The 20,893-nt window shown below is 48.0% G+C and overlaps 1 protein-coding gene across 2 annotated transcripts in view; it reads right to left on the minus strand.

Annotated features, from left to right (window-relative positions):
• Window positions 1-20,893, minus strand: part of Slc4a8 (solute carrier family 4 member 8) — a 71,159-nt gene that overhangs the window by 14,558 nt on the left and 35,708 nt on the right. For both annotated transcript variants that reach the window (XM_028874543.2, XM_037197357.1), the window contains exons 9-19: window positions 20,495-20,582; window positions 19,320-19,466; window positions 18,460-18,560; window positions 13,256-13,430; window positions 12,562-12,695; window positions 11,317-11,562; window positions 9,861-9,966; window positions 8,459-8,620; window positions 3,716-3,829; window positions 1,230-1,391; window positions 145-396 (exon numbers count right to left, since the gene is read on the minus strand). In XM_028874543.2, coding sequence (XP_028730376.1) covers window positions 145-396; window positions 1,230-1,391; window positions 3,716-3,829; window positions 8,459-8,620; window positions 9,861-9,966; window positions 11,317-11,562; window positions 12,562-12,695; window positions 13,256-13,430; window positions 18,460-18,560; window positions 19,320-19,466; window positions 20,495-20,582 — 1,687 coding nt within the window. The remainder of the gene's footprint in view (window positions 1-144; window positions 397-1,229; window positions 1,392-3,715; window positions 3,830-8,458; window positions 8,621-9,860; window positions 9,967-11,316; window positions 11,563-12,561; window positions 12,696-13,255; window positions 13,431-18,459; window positions 18,561-19,319; window positions 19,467-20,494; window positions 20,583-20,893) is intronic.

A 20,893-nucleotide genomic window follows, 5' to 3' on the forward strand; every position in this document is an offset into this window, starting at 1 on the left:
TAACAAATAAATAAATCTTAAAAAAAAAAAAAAAAAAAAAAAAAAAAGAATCAATTATTCCAGAGCAGGGGTTTGTGTATGTCTATACTGGAGCCCTGCATTCCAGCACGGTACCCGGCACAAAGGCCCTCGATGAGTGATTACCTTTAAGACAGTCGTCATGAAGACCGAGCAGCCCATCAGCACGAAGATCATCAGGCCTGTGACTCTCTGCTCTCGGATGCCCAGGAACTTAGGCTGTTCCCCAGGAGCAGAGCACTCAGACTCCAGCTTGAGGCTATTCACATGTGTGATGGACAGGACTGTCGCAGCCACAAACCAAGGCAGGCCCATGATGGAGCAAACACCCAGCATGACGGCCACCATCAGCAGGTCCAGATGGTAGCCACAGCCTTTCTGTGGGGGAAACGGTCGCTGTCAGTGAGCTGGCTGTAGCAGGTCATGGAACAGTGAGCTAAAGGCTTCAGGCTCAAAGCTAGTTGGAGCAGAAGGGGGAAAGAGTCCAGAGAACGCTCACAACCCTCCCAGTTTGGAGGGAACAGATAAGAAAAAGGGAGGTTTAGCTTGTCATATATATACACACGCCAACATCTGGTCTTTATACAGTTGCCCCTAGCTTCCTCTGATTGAGTTTCAGACATTCACAACTCAACCCTTCTTTGGAAGAGTAGCAGGAAGCAAGTCACACTGTGACCGTCCTAGAGACTACAGAACAATGCTTTTATTGAGTTCCTGGACACCGTCTCCATCCTTGCCAAATCTGGATTTTACCATAGAGATGGAAGGCATGTGGCATCTCACTAATACATGAGTTAGAACTAACCCTAGCCTGAGTAACCCTAACTCAAGATTCACCTTGAAGCCTCACAATGGACCTCAGTGGAAGAATTCCTGCCTCTGGGAAACAGAGGTCCAAAGCCCTGAGCCGAACCTTAGGAGGAAAAGCAGTATAGATGTTGATTCAGAACATGTAGCTATTTAGGGACCAGCAGGGCCTCTGGTCACCCCCTCTACCCAGTCTGAGAGGAGAGTAATGGAGTCCAAGTCCCCCCCACATCATGCCACATGCTCCATCTGGTCTCACCTCCAACCAGCCTTTGTTATTAACAGGCAAGCAATGAAAAGCCTTCTGAGACTTTCTTCAGCTCAGTTCCTGGTACAGCCAGGCTTAGCCTAAGTGAGAGGGCTAGCAAGCTGCCGTTTTAGCCTCGGGTCTGAAGCTCGGGTACCTTGAGCTTATGCTCCTTCCGGTTGATGATGACGGCGGTGATCTGCTGGTCCATGAATATCAGGATGGTGCAGAGGAGAGCCGGAATGGTCGCAGCTAGCACCGTCCACCAGGGATTGGGGCCAATGGGACTGATGAACCATCCTCGATCGTCCCTCGTCGGCTAAGAGAGAAAACAAGCTGGATTTTTGTATCTTAACTCTGGACAAAACAAATCAAACTGAATCACTATTCTGCTTTTCTTTTTGTTCTCATTTGAATAAAAATCCTTAGAAAACAAAACAAAACATGAAATACAGCAACCCCTAAGGAAATCTCTGGCCTTTTTTTCCAAATCCCCCTTAGTGGTCAGCCATCACTTATCAGCTTCCTGTGGAATATTCATTAATCCTCTATTTACTCCCCAAGTGTAGAGAAAGCAGCTTTATCTCACAATCAGCCCAAGTAAATATATCAGTAACTAAATCTGTTGTTAAAAAAACTGACTTCCCACGACAAAGTACGTAAAACAGATGACCCTTACCTCCTCACAGGAGCCATGGACTATGTCTGAAGTACAAATAAAAGCCATCTGGACCCCTGTTTACTCAGATTCTTGGGCTGAGGGTAGAGTGTCCTGCACCCTCATCAGTGGTGAAACAGGAGCCCAGTACTGGAGACTTAGGAGTCCCAAAGCTTGGGGATATCTGACCCAGGACCCTCTTCAATGGCTTTATAAGCCATTTGTTCAGACTCTCAACCTCACTCACCCTTGGTGCACTCCAAGGAAAGACAGACAGTGCTGGAGGACAAAAGGCTATCACCCAGAACGACCCCCGAGCACAGCAAGTAAGGGGGAGACTGCTGAATCAGAAGCACTTGGTTGCTACATTAGATACGATGGCACTTGGGTTAAAGAACTCTTCAGTAACACTGGCAAGTCCTGGATTTTGAATGGGCTAAATAAATTCTAAAAGCTTTAGAACCTATGTTTAGAGACTATGCAGTCTTAGGTAGCAGTTACGTTCTCAGACCAACACAGAAACTTATTAACGCATTACCGATATCATAAGTAATCACACAGCCAGGCCTGCTAAATCTACTGGTTCATTCTACACCTGCAGACTCAATCAAACACAGATTAAAGATGCTGAGGAGATGCCGCCATGCTAGACACATTCAGGAGCGTGTCACTGGTCTCTAAATACTACAGGATAACACCACTTACACTGCTGTAGATAAAATCGGTCTAAGATGGTTTAAGTACAAAGGAGCTTGCGCACAGGCTGTACGTAAACATAGCATTTCCCTGTGGAATGGAGATCTGTACCCTGGGTCCTGGAACTAATCCCCAATGGATAAGAAGAAGTGATTACGCCAGCCTTCAGCCTGGCCTGGGAGCTGGGACTGGCTGGTTAAGGAGAGAAGGCAGGAGACGGTTTGCTCTGCTTCCTGGGCGGTCTGCACCGGCCTTGTTTCCTTGGTCTTCTATTTCCCTGTCTTCCCCTGCCTCCCAGAGGTCCCAGAAATCAACTCAGGTCTTAAGTCTGTGCATTGTGCAACTTTCCCAGACTGCTTAATGCTCCAAATTTGCCATTTTTTATACAAAATCCATTTGTCCTGAAGCCAGCTAGGAATTAGAGGGAAAGCTGACGGTGTCTGGTCATACAGGGATAAGAACACCGTGCTCTGGGAGGTGTCACACTTATGGAGGGTGTTTTTCAACCCATTCAGCATTTTAGCAAGTTTAACAAAATTAAACAGACAAAATAGAAAAACAGACAAAACAGAGGGAGAGAGATAGTGTGTCTCCTTACAACCGTTGTAAAGACAGAGAGAAAGACAGCAGAGTCACGCACCATGGAGCAACCCTACCTGGCCTGGAACTCGCTCAGTAGACCAGGCTGGCCTACAGATTCACAGAGATCTGCATGTCTCTGCCTCCTGAGTGCTGGGTTTAAAGGTGCGCACCATGGAGCACCAAGGACCGCCTCTACTATACTGTCTGTCCTCAGCCCCTCCTATTCTGGCGTCTTCTGAAGGAGCTGAGCATACCCAGGCTTTCTGACCTCTCCACCCAGTGAGGGTCTGTGGAACTAAGCTCAGCTCTCCTGTCTTATCTACTTATCGCACTAAGATAGATTTGGGATCCCAATGATTGATCATTATTTCAGTCTGCAAGTAAGTTTTTAAACTACTATGGATTATAAATAACCGAACATAAAATATGGTTGAAGAGATGTCCAGATGACTTCTTAGGTCTTAGGTCATTTCTGCTCCTTCCCAGTTCCTTACAGCTGCAGCTCTGTGAAGGTGACATCACCCAAGTGTGCTCCCGGGCCCACCTCTCCACACCAGCACATCTTTATGTAAATGGGCACGTTCCATTCCCTAGAACTTAGCAGGGCGCGTATTCATAATAACACACAATACGTTTTGCTTCCTGAACCTCTGAGACCCACTTCAGATCAGCCTACACTCGGGCATCGGGCTCCCAAGACTACTTACCTTGAACACGCTGGGAACCTGAAGCTTTGGGGACGGAACCCCAATCAAGAAGTCAACGATCACCATTGTGAAAATGGTGAGGAAGACCGCGAAGTCGCTGACCATGGAGCGGACCTAGCACAAGAGAGAACCAGAGCAGTTACCACAGCAGAGATGCTACAACCTGAAAGAGCTATGGTTTCCCAGAAAAACACTTTGCAGCTGAACTAATACAAAACCATTCAGACAAGACTCCTTTAGTCTACTCAAAGTAATGCCCACATGTGTGTGTCTAATGTGGAACAACAAACCTCTGACCAAGTCTAACACAGTCAAGACCAGTCTCCAAAGAGCAGAGTTTGGGGTGCACAGACTCAGGTTCAGATCGGGGTCCAGCCGAGGTCGTCTGTGCTAGCCCACATCTCAGCAGCAGCACCTTCACGCCCTTCCCACGTCCTGGATCCGATCCATCCACAGGCCCATCAGCCGCCATTCAGAACATACCCAGAACCTGAGCGGTGCCCACACTCAGCCACAGTCACTGCCATCTCTCACTGGGGTCACCTTTGCCCTCCAGTGTTCTTGAAACAAAAGCTCTGGAGTAATAACCTAAAAGCCAGGTTGAATCATGTCCTTCTGCCCAAACCCCAAGAGGCCTCCTTGCTTCAGCAAGTTCAAAACCCCAAACCCTCTCCTCCCTGTGAGGTGCACGCAGCCTCCAGAGCTGTCCCACCTGTTCACGCTGCTCCAGCCACACGGGCTCCCTGCCCTGCTCTCCTTGAGTGTGACTTTCTCCTGCTCTGCCAGCCCGGCTCTCCCCAGCTCAGGGTCTCTGTACTGCTCACCCCCTCCCTCTGTTTATGTCAGGTGACCTCTGGGAACTCCCCAAGGCCACTGCAGCTTAACTCAAACATGACCTTCTTTCTGAGATTTTCTTGAGACAGGACAAAATGACAGGGACTCTAAGGGGACTGGGAAGGGACAGGGCGCCCACTCTGGATCTGCCTGCACGGTGCTTGTCTTCCTGAAGACGTGGAGACAAGACGGTGCTTACTCAGGCCTTGAGTGTCAGCACACCTCAGGATGACCACACAATCTCAGACAAAAGGAAAACTACTTTCTTTCAGAGGGTTTTTTTTTGTTTGTTTGTTTTGTTTTTTTTCCGAGACAGGGTTTCTCTGTGTAGCTTTGCGCCTTTCTTGGAGCTCACTTGGTAGCCCAGGCTGGCCTTGAACTCACAGAGATCTGCTTGGCTCTGCCTCCCGAGTGCTGGGATTAAAGGCGTGTGCCACCAACGCCCGGCTAGAGGGGTTTTAAGTAAACCAGTTGGTTGTTGGTTGTTCTGTTTGTTTATGAACTCACATGTGTGGGCACACATGCATATATGTGCACATGTGTGTGGAGAACCAGAGGTCACCTTTGGGTACCACCTTTAGGAACACCATCATCTCCTCTGAGACAGGGAGCCTGGAGCTCACCAATGAGGCCAGAGTGGCAGCCAGCAAGTCCCAGAGACCAGTCTCCCTCCCTACAACTAGAATCACACGTGTGTGCCGTGACACCAGGACTTCTTCCCTGGGTTTGTGATTTTTCCCATCGCCGCCTCGTGTTTGCAAGGCCAGCACGCTGCTGATGAAGCCAGCTCCCAGACACAGAATGCGTTCTTACTTAATTTCTAAGTTCAGTCCTCAAACCTTGCTGTAAATGACATCCTGTGAGCATAGGAACTAGAATGGTACTTAGTATTAGTAACTAGAATTAGTACTCAGCACATAGTAATTAGAAAAACACAAAATCATACATACGCCTCTAAAAGCCCGGAAGTGTGACTCTGCATGTCTTCAGTGTATATGTCCTTTCCCTACATGACCCTGTCTAAACATGTTACGTAAACTCTCCGATCTTCTTCACTCCGGCTTGTCTGAAATTCTTTCTGTGGTGTAGCCAAGGACTGGCTTTAACTGAAACTCCTCACGCTAGGGGCCATGCAGCACTGCTGACACCCGACGGTCCTACTGAAAACCGCCACTGCCCCAGCACCTCTTTCCTGCTGTATTTTTTTAATAGTGCTTATTTCCTGTGTGTGTGTGTGTGTGTGTGTGTGTGTGTGTGTGTGTGTGTGTAGTGTGTAGCTTGTGTATTGTGTGTGTACGTGTGTGTGCTTTGTGTGTGCATGTGTGTGGTATGTGTGCATTTATGTGTGTGTGGTGTGTGTGCTTTGTGTGTGTGTGTGCATGTGTATTAGTGTGTGTATATGCATACATGTGCTTATGTGTGCATGTGTGTGTGTGTGTGTGCATGTTTATGTGGTGTGTGTATATGTATACATGTGCTTATGTATCTTATGCTATCCATTTGAAGGCCTGTCCCAAGAGGATCACCTGTGGCTTGTTCTGGTTCTCTGATCTTTCAGTTCACCCCAATACCTGGCTCAGGTTTTATTTTATTAATAAGAACTTTTAAGGCCTCTAGCACAAGGCAATGATGAGATTGATAAATTATTGATAGGAAATGTGCTGGAGGCCTTAGAATTTCATAAAGAAAAAAAACATCATGTCAATAGTAAAGGTTTAAAAAAGGATTTTTCCAGCCGGGCGGTGGTGGCGCACGCCTTTAATCCCAGCACTCGGGAGGCAGAGTCAGGTGGATCTCTGTGAGTTCGAGGCCAGCCTGGGCTACCAAGTGAGTCCCAGGAAAGGTGCAAAGCTACACAGAGAAACCCTGTCTCGAAAAACCAAAAAAAAAAAAAAAAAAAAAAAAAAAAAGGATTTTTCCATAACCTGGCAACAATCCAAAGAAATAGTAAAGAAATGTCCTACTTGTTCCTTCTACAATCAAATGCCATTACCAGCAGGATGTAACCCAAAGGGTACTCAGAGGAATGAAATCTGGCAGATGGACGTGTTTCACTTTGCAGAATTTGGAAAACTGAAATATGTACACCATACCATTGATACTTATTCAGGATTTTAATGGGCAACTGCTTTGAGTTCTGAAAAAGCTGATTCTATAATCACTCATTTGCTAGAAGTTATGGCCATCATGGGTATACCTGCACAAATCAAAACTGACAATGCTCCATCATATGTCTCTAGTAAAATGAAACAGTTTTTTGCTTATTACAATATAAAGCATATTACATGCATACCACATAATCCTACAGGTCAAGCAGTTATAGAAAGATCAAACAGAACTCTAAAGGACATGCTAAATAAACAGAAAGGGTTAACAAAAACCCCCAGAAATAGACTGCATAATGCTCTATTAACTTTGAATTTTCTCAATGCTAATGAGAAAGGAACAACAGCTGCAGAGAGACATTGGCTAATAGAAAAAACTACAGAATTTAATCAGCCTATATACTTTAACGATGTGCTGACCTCTTGGCTTTCTTCTTTGCATTGGTTCTTTCTTATTTAATAAGATGGTTGGTTACATCTACAACCACCCCATTTTAGAGGTAAGTTGAGTTTTAGTAAAAGATAGGGACGAGCACCCTGGTCTCAGCCTCCCACAGGGAGGAGGTAAAGACATCTTGGCCTCACACAGCATCCCTGCTAACTTTGCTTTGATGTCTCAGACTAGCAGCACCCTCTCCAGGGTTTTGTTAATCCCCGACTGTTCCACGGAGTCTCTGAAGACTCATCCCCATACCTGCACCATGAAACAACCCTGACCCCCCCAGGACCACATCTTCCTTCTTCCTCTGAATTCCTATGGCACTGACTTTCCAGGTAAATGGGACCAGCTAACTGCCCCCCGGACTTTCCCTTCATATCCACTGGAAGACACTACTTTTGAATTACTTTTAAAAGTCTTTATTTGCTTATTCATTCTGTGTATATGTACACACACCATGATGCACACGGAGACAGAAGTTGTTCTCTCCACCGTGTGGTTCCCAGGGATCGAACTCAGGTCATCAGGCTTGGCAGCGGAGTCTTTACCCACTGAGCGCCTCCCTGGCCCTGCAGATGTCTTTAACTCTGTGTCCCCCACGGCACTCACCCAGGCGTGAGCCACTGGTCAGTATGTAGCAGCCACTTGTTAACTATTTGTCCGGACAGGAAACGGACACGAGCTCATTTATTATCTGCTTCCCTCAGCCACGCTGCGGACTCACTAAGGCCTAGGGATGGATTTCAGCTATGGATATGTAGATGGTAAGTAACCAACTGAGCCCTCCACCCATAAATTCAAGTAGTCTGGTGTGTGGATTTGCCTGAAGGAGAGACCTCACAGAAGCCATGGTCCACACAGCTGCTCAAACTCAGGCTTCTATTTCTGCTGTCTTAACCTGCAGAGACCCTGATCATGACATAAACAATAGCTCTTGAGGCTTCAGATGGTCAGGAAAGGAATCCAAGCCAGGGACAGACTGGTTCCTGCAGCTAGGGAGTTTGTAATCTATGGCGAGAACCATGCCTTGGAAGGGGCTTTGGGGTCCTTTAAAGCACATAAATCCAACCTCTCCAGCAAGCCTGCTCTAGTTTTATATCCCAAGTCTCTCAGAATCCCAGACACGAACTTCAACAGCATTCTGGAGAGACGCAACCTTCAGAGGACATCACCACCACCTTCAACTTACCTGGCCCTTTTCAATCAAAAAGGTTTTAAGCATCCTCATTCCATACCATGGAGCTGAGAAAGAGGCTGCCAAGATGCCTGCCACCGTACAGCTCCTCAGGACAGCTGGCGCCCTTCATGGAGCCAATCTCTACAGCAGAATCCTAACACAAAGGTAACATAGGAGCAGCTACCTACTCTGGTCGGGAAATAGCGGCTTGTCTTAAATGTCTTTAAGGTGCTGGAGAGGATGAAGGTGGTGAAGAAGAGGATGCAGGACCAGAAGAGCACGTCGGGAGTGTAGGGTCCATGATGACCACACGACGATCCTATGAACTCTCCATGCATGTACTGGCATTCCTGGAGGAAGAACAATTCTGGGTTACAAAAGGCGGGCACACGGGAACAAACAGCTGCTTCCTGAGGTCACCACGCACTGCCATCCACGGCTGCGGGAAGCACAGGCCTCCAGCACTACCCACTTGACCACCATGCAGCTCGGGTCCTCACTGGCAGGTCCCTGTCAGGACCACATTGGTTAGGTGGTCCTAACCAGTACACTTAGGCATGAGGTTAGAACTATCCAAAACAAACACTTCTTCTGAGGCTCTGCGAAGAACTTAGAGGTTGATATTATTTGTAATATAGAGACCCTTTGAAAGTTGAATATTCTTCAAGCTCCACAAAGCCTGGATCTGTCACTGTCCCCACATAATCTTATCCTCACATGTCCCCAAGTCACAGGACGGGGCATATGTGGGAGAAAGGAAAGGGGCAGCTTTCCTTTCCCTGAAAGTATGAGAGGATTTCAGAAAGGGAAAAGAAAAGTTAGAAATATTTAGGTTTGATTAAGCGTTTGTGTTTACTCTTACATTCATTTTTGTGAGGTTTTTTAAAAATGAAAATCAGCTAGCATGTTCATATAAAACAAAGGAATGCAATAAACAATCACTGCCATCAGTGGCAGATTCTCTAAGCGCTGTGGAGAGACTCTGACAGAAACGGGCACATGATGGGAACTGCGGCACTTCAGAGCCTGGCAGTCATCTGAAGATCTCAGGGAAGCCCCCGTTACTGCAGGTGAGACACCATCACAAAAATATACCAGTGTTTCCCATAACTTATAAACTCATACAAATTCCAAGGCAGTTTAAAAAAAAAAAAAAAAACAAAAGAAGGTGATTCTTGAGTTCATCTTCCAGAAATGAGTATCAGCTAACTGTTGCCACTAAGGGCGATACAGAGATCAATAAATCAATAAAATGTAGCAATTTTAGCATGATAAAGGCAAAGAAATGGTAAGTGTATCAATATGATGAAACAGAGCTAATTGATAACAGGCCACACAGTCACTGCTTGCATGATCGAAGTGGCCCTTTTCAAGCCCTCGATGGGTCTCTTCCGTCAACCCTGGACGGCCTTAAACTTACGAAATGTTCCCACCTCGGGCCCCCAAGGGCTAGGATTACAGGTGTGTGCCACTACATCCAGCTCAAGCTTAAATGCCAGGGTCCGGCAAAGGGCCACTCGACCTCCATCTAGAAGTCCTCCGTAGCCCCAGTGGTCACAACGGAGGGCTCTGGCCACGCCCCACACTTACACTGACAGTCAGGTTCGCCCAGTTCACGTCTGCAGTCATGATGTTGCGGTCCTTCCAGTACTGTAAGGTACGGTTGCTGGGACTCTCCGGGAGCGCGCACCTGCAGCTAGGGAGAGAGGAAAACGTTCCCAAGCAGAAGCAGCCAGCTAATGGCTAAGTGCCCTTAGCAGTGACGAGGTTAAGTGCTCTGTGGGAGCCTTCCTCCTTTCTTCCTCATAAACTCCAGATCTTGGAGATGGGTCCTATTGGTTGAAGACAACTCATCAACACAACCACACTCTGAATTTTCAGTTGGTCATGACTAAAGAAGTGTCTAACCCAGTCAGCAGGTGGGTCTTGGATAAAACAGTGTGGACAACCTATGCCTGACATGTGATGAGCCCAGATTAAGACCAGCGGTTCCTTGTTTGGTTTCTACCTCCTAAGCTCTTGCTATGAGTCAATCAGTGGAGAGGAGGTCCCGATGCTCCACTCAGTTCTCAACAACTCCTTCCGGTCTCAATCCCAGACTCCCAGGCCGCCACCACGCCCCTCCTGGAGTGAGTCCCCTGCGCAGCCACTTCCTGCCTCCTCCTCCTCCTCCCTCCCTCCCTCCCTCCCTCCCCATCCAGGTGAGATGCATCCCCACCATGTGGCCCCGGGCCTCAGCAGGCTTTGCATCAGCGTGGTCGGCTGGCTGACAGATGCTCTCACTGCTTCGGCTTCATCTGGACAACCAGAAGCCAGGTCTTCCTTTTATAACAGGATTAAGACGCAGCTCTCACCAGAAGGAAGCCTCAAAACTACACTTAGTTTTTTGTTTTTAAAAGCCAGTCTCAGGGCTCGGAAGGCAGTTGAGCCGGAACCTGAGTTTAAATTTCTAGAATTAGGCACGCAGGAATGCTGTGTGCAGCTGCAATCCGTCACACCTAGGATGTAGGTCAAAGTGGAGACAGAGGCCCTGGAACCGTGCAGGTCAGCTCGCTGGGAACACAGCGTCAAACAACAGACTATGCCCAACAAAACGGGAGGTGGCTAGAAAAAGGGCGGACGATTTCTTCAGTGGTCTAACCATTGGCAAAAGGGCTGTGTTCTTGTAAACAACTCCTACCACCCATGCTCCTGTACGCAGCCCCAATCAAACTCAATGGGACACACACACAAACACGCACATGCACACACAGACATACACACACACACACATGCACACACAGACACGCACACGCACACATGAAGATGTAAAAGGAGAAGGAAGACTGGTTGGACAGAAGAAAAGCATCAGTGGAAGGTGGCAGGGCGGGGGAGTGTGCGGGAAAGTGATGGGGTGAACATGATCGAGATGCATTACTTAATACACGTGCTACACTGTCAAACATGAAACCGTAAGTTACTTGACTACCAAGCCTTGGTAAACAGGAAGTTCCTAATTCTATAAGTGAAAAACAGGAAGAGGAAGAAAGGCAGGAGACATACTTACTAGTAGAGGCTAAGGTGGTCCAGCTGGCTGTGCATGTGGATGGGGTAGGTCTCCGCCAGGTGAATCAGCTTTTCTATCGCTTCGTAGATGAAGATGATGCAGATCAGGGAGGCAAAGGCTTCTTCCGTGAAGCGAGTGATATAGCAGACGAGGGAGCTGGCGTCCGTGGCCACAAGGACGACGCACAGGAAGGCGGTCCACAGCCCGATGCAGGCTCGCAGGGAGAGGTACGAGAGGGCATAGTCCCTGGAAGACACCGGAGCTCGTGAACAAACACGAAGGGAGGCAGGGAGGGACAGACAGACACTGTGGCAGACTCAGCTCAGCGGATCCACACCAGCACTGCAACCCCTCGTCCCTAAGGCTGCACGCTGCGCCCTGTACTCCTCGGCAGAGCCCGGGACGGCTGTTCAACGTCTTCACAGGAGCTGCTTGCAGGGTAAAGACACAGAAGACAGAGAAGGAAGAAAACACTGTGTGTGCAGGATCTCTGCCGTCACCACCGTGTGACTGCAGGGGATCGTGCAAAGAGAAGAAGAGGCTGGCCCTGGTCCCGTGTGCGTCTACAATGTGGGAAAGGGGTCTTCCAGGGTGGAAACCAGAGCATCACTAGGCCCCAGCACCATCCACAAACAATAAGAAGAAAGGACAGTAGACCCAATTTAAAATTGTCCTAAAACATAAAAGGGAGGAAGTCTGCATCAGTTAGGATATTGGGCATGGCCGTGCAGCCTGCAACCCAGCACTCAGGAGATCGCAGCAAGAGGAATGTGAGCACAAGGTCACCTGGGCTGCACAGAGACCTTAGCTCAAAATAAACAGCTGGAGAGATGGCCCAATGGTTAAGCGCACTGGCTGCAATTCTAGAGGACCCGGGTTTGATTCCCAGCTCACAACTACACGTAACTCCAGCTCCAGAGGCTCCAATGTCCCCTCTGATCTCCATCGGCACTGTGCACACGATGCACGCAGGCACAATGCCTGTACACATACAATACATAAACACACATCTCAAAACTGACACATCTAAGAGACTAAAGATGTAAAGACTTTCAGTGATGGTGAGGAGACACTAAGCAGGCTCTGGGGAGGAGGAGGCCTGCGGCTACACGAACTGTGGGAGGATGGCAGGCCAGAGACTCCTGCCCCTCAGGTTTGTGTCTGCTGTGGGCCTGTACGGAGCTGGTACTCAGCTTTGGCAGGTGGCAGCCACGTCCATTAACCGTCAGGAAAACAATGTCTTACTTGCAGAACTTGAACAGAATCTTCTCAAACACGAGGACTGGCCCGGTGCTCCCCAGGATGGTGAGGGGCTGCCCAGCAAACAAGGAGTAAGCAATCCCCGTCATGGACGCTCCAAACAAGGATTCAATTGCACTCTGAGGAGGAGAAAAAATCAGAGTCCACGGCCGTCCACAGACAGGAGCTGCCTTACCTACGCCGACTCAGCTGCTCCATGCCTAGACAATCATTTGCTTCTAAGCAAGAGTGGGGGTACCCAGGGCCTAAAGTTCTCGCAAACAAACACTACTTTAACAATTCAGGTATCCAAACCATCTTCCATGATTCCTCAACTAAGTTTTATCCTTCAGCTCAGTTCGGTATTCAAAGATATATAAAGGCACAATGTCATTCATATAATACCCTATCACACAGGGTGGCTGAATCTTGTTTTCAAATGTTATCAGTGGATCCATTTTCCATTCTTGGGGAAATGAGCAGTTCACCTAGGCAACCAGCTAACAGTGACGTACAAGCAGAAGGTATATACGTGGGAGGCAGAACTGGGCTCCTCCATAGGTCAGAAAACCCAGTCACTCAGGACAAAGGTCCCCATCTCCTCAGCACTGACTACGTAAGGTGTCCCCAGAGAACTTGGATGCCACCACAAGATTTGAAGTCTTGTCTTGGGCCATTAGAGATGACGAAAAGCTCTTACTATGCGTCCTTCAGTGGCCTCGCCCAGCAGTCCCCCAAAGGTGATCACAGGCGACATGCAGGCACAGTACAGGAAGAGGAAGGAGGCCAGACACTGTAAGCTGAGCGCGTCCCGGTAGTCACTCCAGTACCAGGGAGCCTTCCGCTTGACGTCCAGCACCAAGCCCCCAAACAGCCTGCAGAGACAGGGCGACAGACCTCTAACGCGGTCCTCTTCCGAGGACCCAGAGCAGAACACATCTGAATACTGCAGGTGTACTCTGCAGTTCAGCTCCAACTTCACCCCAAGCACGTCTCTTTGCACAGACAGACTCTGTTATAATCAAGGGTATGGCATATGGTAAAACTGAAAATGTACCAAGCATTAAAAAGGTTAATTTGAGTATGCATACTGCCCACTTATCAATATCCATAATTAACAAGAAGGCAAACCTTAGCTTCAGTTTCAGTCTCTAAGCTGTTAGGAGGAATCGTGAAAAGCAGCTCAGGTTACTAGTGTTGTTAGGGTTTCCCAGGTATAAAGCACTACACATGCACATTCCCTCTCTAAGCAGCCCCCTGCCTCAGTCTCTGCGGAACCACTGACCCATGCACTGGCCAAGCAGAAGACAGTCAGTGCCAGGCACTGGAGACACAGCATGGAACAAGACAAACACAGCCCTTGCTCTCCAAGACCAGCAGCCCAGTGCAGGAGACAGGCAAAGCGGGACAATGGCTGCTGTGGTAGCACAGGCTGGGGAGGGGGGAGGGGCATCTCAGCAGTGCCTCGGCGGGAAGGACGGGGAGACAGCCAGACAAGGCAGAGGGACCAGCACTGGGACACCCCAGGGTTCAAGGTGCTAGCAGAGATCAACAGCACAGGGGAAAAGACAAGGCTGGGGAAACTGAGTCACAGAGGCTGCGAATGGTTCCAAGGAACTGGAACCTACTCCTCAGAGCATGTCAAGTTACTGACGGATTTTAAACAGTGCAGCAGCACCCAACATGCATTCTAGAATCATCACCCTGCGGCAGTGAGAAGGCAGTGTGGACTGAGCTGAGGGCAGGTGGTGGGTTCAAGGGCTATCGGGGAGAATCAGCAGGACTCCACGGCAGCTTCAGGCCCTCACAGAGGAGGCCAATGAGGAGCAAGACACACACCAAGGAGGAACACTGCCCCCAGCCAGTCAGTTCATCAGAGTGGAGCCTCGGCGCCACAGCGACCTAGCTTCAGATCGATGGCATAGGGGGGCGGGGAAGGAAAGGAATAGGGGATGTTTTAGGGCAGGAACTAATAAATGCAAACTTTGATTGGATCCTACATCAACAAATAAAATCCAAAAAGATGTTAATAATCTCAAGAAAAATGAACCTGGGCTGAGCACTAGATAATTTAAAGAAAGATGGTTAATCTTGTTAGACTTGAGATCAGCATAATTATTTTTGAAACATCCTTATTAAATGAGATACATACTGAGGTAGTTACAGGCAAAATGATATCGATGATTTAGTTTAAAATAATCTAGAAAATATAAAAACAAGTGAGAGGGAATAAATGAAACAAAATTGGCAAAATGTTGGTAACAGCTGGTGGGTATCTGGGGGACCATTACATAATTAACTCTTCTTCACAAGTTTAGAATTTTCTACATAAGAAAACTACAACAACAAAGCCATTTTCTCAATGGAGGGCAGTGTGGCTGACCCTTGCCTCTTGTCCTAAGAGCTAGGGAAGTGTGAAGAGGTTGGGACCTACACCCAGGGGACAAGCTGGCCAACCCTGCTCCCCTCAGCCCTGGACTGGGGGTGCGGTGTGAGACAGGACACAGGGTGGAGACTTCCCACTCGCCCGTCTCCTCTGGCTGTGGCGCTGTTCCTCCGTTTATACCAGGAACATCACCATCTGGCTGTGGTCTTAAGAAGGGACAGGAAAGCCACCCCCAGGACTGCTTTAGCATCTGCATGTACCACAAACCAGCTCGGGCAAAGGAGCTATCTCCAGGAGCTAGCCTACATCACCAAAGGTCAGCCTCTGGGTTGGGACCAAAGACCTGTTGAAAACAGAGTGCCATTTTGTCTTGCTCTCTCTATACAAAGACCCTCAGGGACCTCTGCGGTGGCCATGACTAATCTGGGACATTATACAACTGTTCCAGGGTCCTCCTACAACAGTGTCCTGCACCAGGAACCCACTGTCTTTCACCAACAACCTCCCTCTGAAGGGAAAAGAATCTCTGCAGCTCACTGAGGCTCCTTAAGACGCTCCCCCAGCGGCCAGCCTCTGGGCACAGGAGGTAAACAACAGACAAGTTCTATGAAACAGAAGACATCCGCCTAGCAATGCTTGAGAGAGGCGGGCCAGGGTCACACTAACAGCATCACTAAAAACTATGAATAATTTCTGATTACTTCTTTTATTTTTGAGATAAGGTCTCTCTATTATGTAGCTCTGGCTGTCCTGGAACTCACTCTTTAGACCAGGTTGGCTTCAAACTCACAGAGATCCTCCTGCCTCTGCTTCCCGAGTGCTGGGATTAAAGGTGTGCACCACCCACCACCCAACTCTGATTGCTTCTTTTAGAGTCAGCCCCATACCTCACTCATGCATAAAATCAGACCGTAATGCAGACATTAGTTAGACGTGGATGCTTCTCTTCATATTTGAAATTTCCTTTCCCTTCAACACGGTCCTTGATGGTCAGTGTTTGGGGCAGAGGCACACAGAGATATGAATTGAAGCTTGATGCAAGAACAGACTTACCCGTGGAGAGGGTCACTAGGCTCTGGACCACTGACTTAGGGAACCCTTCCCTGGAGGGCTTTAGGGACAGGCCAGCCATCCATTTGTCTGGTGTGCTTTGAAAGAAACCTGTTTGAAGTGTGGGGGATCATCGAGACAGCAGCTCTGGATTTTTTCATTAACCCTTCCCCAAAATGTGCTCCCCAAATATGGGATATTAATGTACCCCAAAAGCCCCTTCCCAGAGGATCCTACTGTAGAGCTTCTGGGTTGCTAGGAAGCATCCAGTCACACTTCCTGTTTCGTTCCATGGTAGCCCACCTGAGTCAACATCAGGATGCCTCACGACTCGGTCTTAACCCTGGCTCAGAGGGTCAGGAAACACAGAACACAGCGGAGTGCTTCCCACTGCCTTCCTGTTCCTTAGACTCCACTCGACCTCATCTCCAAACACCTCCTTACCCAGCGTGGGAACCGCCCCTAAGTCTCCGCGTTTGGCCTCAGGGTTCTAGGACATGATGTGCAGAAAGAGACGTCTGCACTCAGAGCTATACAACAAAGGGTGCGAAGAATCAGAACTGCGTTTTGTGACTGTGCAGTCCAGACAGCTCCAGAGACGTTGACGTATCCAGGGTCCACGCTCACCTCTGACATAGTTAGAAGTGGTCTAGGGGCCAGAGCTGGCCTGGAACTGGGATTTCTCACAGAGGCAGTGGGTCACCTGGCCTGAGAGGCTACCGTGACAGGAAGGCCATGGTCCTGCTGCCCTCCCTAGGTAGTCTGAGGATGACATCAGCTCAGGAAGAGGACAGCCAAGCAGAACTTAGGCCACAGCTTTCTCTGAGCATTGCCATATCCAGAAGTCCTTGCTGTGCGAAACATGCAGACTCCTCCCAATCCCGCTTGCATTTGTGAGTTAAGATCATTGGGTTTGTGATAAGGGTGTTTTCCTTGGGAAAATCAGATACCATTTCCAAGATTCTGTACCTGCTGAAATCCAATCTAACAGTGGCCCAAAGCCCCACACAGGACTGACTTTAAGCCGTGATTCTCATGTTCCATTTCCTCAGAGAAAACCTTGCAGCCTCAACCCCATGGCTTCCACTATGCCTGGGTACAGATACACTTACACATCAAAAAGATACACTGAAACATTGAAACCTTATCAGACCTTGCCTCCTCCCGGACAGCCTCAGTCTTGGAGCCTCTCCGGATGCTCCCCTCACTGCCTCCAGACACCAGTTCGACTCTTTCTTAGGCTGCTGCTCCTTTTAGCGAGAGCTACTCCATGCAAGGCTTCTCCTTTCTGCCTATGCTACCCCAGAACGGAGCTACTTTCAAACATCCTCTCAACCAGAAAAACATACTCTTCCATCAGGACAGTGCTAATTAAGGGTCATTCCCACACCCATTTCTCTGTTCCCTTCCTGACTTCTCCATAAATTTCTAAGAGTAGAAAAGTAAATCATGCACTATATTAAAAAATTAAACAAAAACACCTGAGCTTCCAGAAAAGAGGAACAAGCCAAGGGATGACATGAGAATCATCTCCGTGATGCGTCCAGCCCTGAGGAATCCACCCACTGGATCCTCTTAGACAAAACACAATATCTAGAACCAGTCCCAGCCTCTCCCACACCAGTGCCTCATGTCATCCTCTTAATCTCTCTCCTACCTGGGAAGTGAACTTCCTAGTCTGTGGACTAGTTACCTTCACCTACCATAAAGGACCTCTGCCTTGGACAACTGTGTCTAAAATACCGGCCTGGAACTGTAGGTTTCCCCTCACGGACACCTCATGTAATACCCATCCTCCTGCCCTCAGCCAGTTTCTCATCCTAAAATGACGACCCAGCATTTACTCATCCCTTGTTTATTCATTCCATGCTGCACATAGGTACCATGCTGAAAGTATTCATTCATCAGATGGTGTGTGTCTACTTGACACTGGGCACTGTGCTGAGTGCCAGGACACAGTGCAGTATTTGACTTTTTGGAGTCAAGAGTCTAGCAGGACACCACACACACACACACACACACACACACACACACACACACACACACAAAAACACACACACGGAGTAATAATGAAGCATGATACGGGCTGTAATGAAGGGGAGGTAAGAGGGGAGTTTAAGATCAATACTGTAGAAGTATGTCATTTTAGCCACAGAGAATACTAGAAGGCTTTCCAGAGGAACCGGCATCTAAGTAGAGACAAAGGATGAGTGGGCAACACCAGGAAATGAGGAAGGGGAAGGGGCTGTGTTCACATCAGAGGAAACAACATCTAGAATGGACTGGAGGACAGGCAGAACATAATAAATGGTTTAAAAAACCCGAATGAATGAATACAATATTAGACACACCCGTACTATGTACAGTAGACGGTCCCATCTGAAAGTCAACCACAGACAAGGGTGCCTCATTCCTTAACACGGGGGCTGCCAGGGAGCAGCACCAGGGAGGAGCGTCTCAGAACTTACCGCCCCGTCCGTTCAAGCTCTGGCCCGCTGTGGCCCCCGTGTGGCTCTGGTTCTACGTGGCAGATGTTTCCATTTGGAACCCCAGGCATCTTCCTTTTCTCCTGTTGACAAAAGACCACAGAGCGGGTCAAGTCAGCGTCTGTCTGTCTGTCTGTCTTTGCTCTTCTCCTGTGTCCAAAAGTCAAAAAATGTTCCAATGTTCGTGGCTCCCAAATGTATTCTGATTTGACACAGCTGGCTTTCATGGGGGTGGGAGATGTGTGTGTTTACACATGGAAAACAACTTCCTCAACAGAACTTTCCAGAAATAAGATAGGACCTGCATCCCAGTTTCAAATCTGCGTCCCTATAATCTCACCGTCCTTTAAAATCTTACCCTAGAAGATCAGTTAATTCTGTAGAGATAAGAGCACAAGGGTGGGGGACTGGGAGAGGGGGGTCTGAGAAGGCCATTTTACATGGCTGGAAATGGCTGGCCTCATCTGGTACATACAGGAGCTCTCTTCCCATTCTCAGTATGTCAGAGAACCATCTGGAAGCCTACTTGCTCTTTCATTATGCCGTGTTTTTCTCACTTGATTATCTTGTATATAATGTACTTCTAAGAAATATTTTCCCTCTCCCCTCTGACATTCCCTATCAGTCCTCCCCAAGTTTGACTTAACATCCTCCCCCAGTTAACAATGACGTCTCATCACATCCGAGCCTACCTGTTATTGTAGGCTAATCTTTTATTCCTAGTCTGACATTCAAGAACTCCCAAACAGGGACATGTCTTGGTATATTCAGCACAAACACACATAATGTTGCTTGTCTGTGGAAGGAACAGCACCCACCAATAGCTTAGACACATACGTTACCTGGGAAGGGACATTTTTGGGCGGCTCAATTCTAATGGACGGGTCCCACTCCCCCGGAGGGAGTACGGTCACCTGGTCCAGGAACTCGTCAATCCCGGCCAGGAGGTCATCTCGCTCCTTTGCCTTATAAGCCACATCATGAAAGATCTACAGGAGGGAAAAAAACTTAGGAAAACTCAAAATTATTTTATTTACAACACTCTCCAATGAATAGTGATAAATGGACCCAGCCTCTTGGTTTTTATCTCTGGCATGGACATCTAAGACATAAAACTTAGTGCTTAAAGAAGTACATGGATTTTAAAAGGAACCTAAAGTGCAGTGTGGAAGCGTATGTGCCTGTGAAGCCAAGCACACCAAAGTCTACGGCAGGAGGATCACCGCAAGTGGAGGGCCAATCTGGGTTACAGAGTGAGATCCTGTGTCAAGGAGACAAGACACAACTCTAAAGTCATCCTATCATCTCCACAGGAGAAAGAGCAAGACATACAGAAATTGTTAGTTGTGTTTGAAACTAGACGGACTTACTAATGAAGGTCTTCTGTGAAAGAACCAGAGAGATCATAAACTCAGCCCACGCTTCTCGCCTTGGAAACCTCACTGTCCAGAAGTCCTCACCAGGTCCAGAACAATGGTGCGGGCAGACACTTCCGCCTGACACCGCCCGAGGACACAGCCTGACCTCATGCAAACCATTCTCCTTTCCATGGAACAGGAGCATTTCTTTATGCAAATAACTTCACTGTACTTAATTCACCATATTCTCTAGAAAGGTAACTCAGGCTTCATGAGTTACATTAAATATGAGTCTACACATTCTACTTGGCAATAATAATTCTCCCAGAAAATGGTTTCTCTGCATCCTTGATTACTTAAAAGAGTAAAGTGGCCATAGTGGTACATGCTTATAATCCCAGCACTGGGTGTTCAAGGCCAACCTGGGCTACATGTTAAGAACCTGTCTATAAATAAACAAACAAGAGATGGCACAGCCAGGAAAGTCTCCAGAGGGTGTGGTTTGTTCTTGAATGGCTCTCAGAAAAGTTCTCGGAACGCTTCCCAGCAGACACTGTGACAGTCATTATTTTATCCCCAACAACACACACAGTTTCTGCAACAGAGTAAATGCTCAATATTTAGGAGATGAGTGAAGAGAAGGCAGAAGTGGCGTGTACCTCATCCGTCATGATGGTGGCCATGGATCTGCCGATCTCATGGTACTGCTGACCTTTTCCTACTGGACCCAGTAAGATAAACAAAAATCTGCCAAAACACGCAAAAAAGAGGGAGTTACATAAATAAAGACAGCGAAGTGACATCTTATCCACTCTAAACAGCATCTCCCCCCCCACCACCACCACAATAAGAGCATGTACTAACATGCAGCAGGACATCACTGTGCTATGGCCAAGCAGCATTCAGAGCTATTTATACAACATCATTCAATGATGCGGCTGCTGGATTTCTTAGAGTTACCATAGACACGATTCCTAGCTATAGAAAGATGTCTTTTCAAAACACTACAGCGTTGTGTAAATTCCAGGTTATCTAATTCCCGTTCATTGTTCTAATAA

Source organism: Peromyscus leucopus, chromosome 20, assembly GCF_004664715.2.
Source record: "Peromyscus leucopus breed LL Stock chromosome 20, UCI_PerLeu_2.1, whole genome shotgun sequence".
Lineage (NCBI taxonomy): Eukaryota > Metazoa > Chordata > Mammalia > Rodentia > Cricetidae > Peromyscus > Peromyscus leucopus.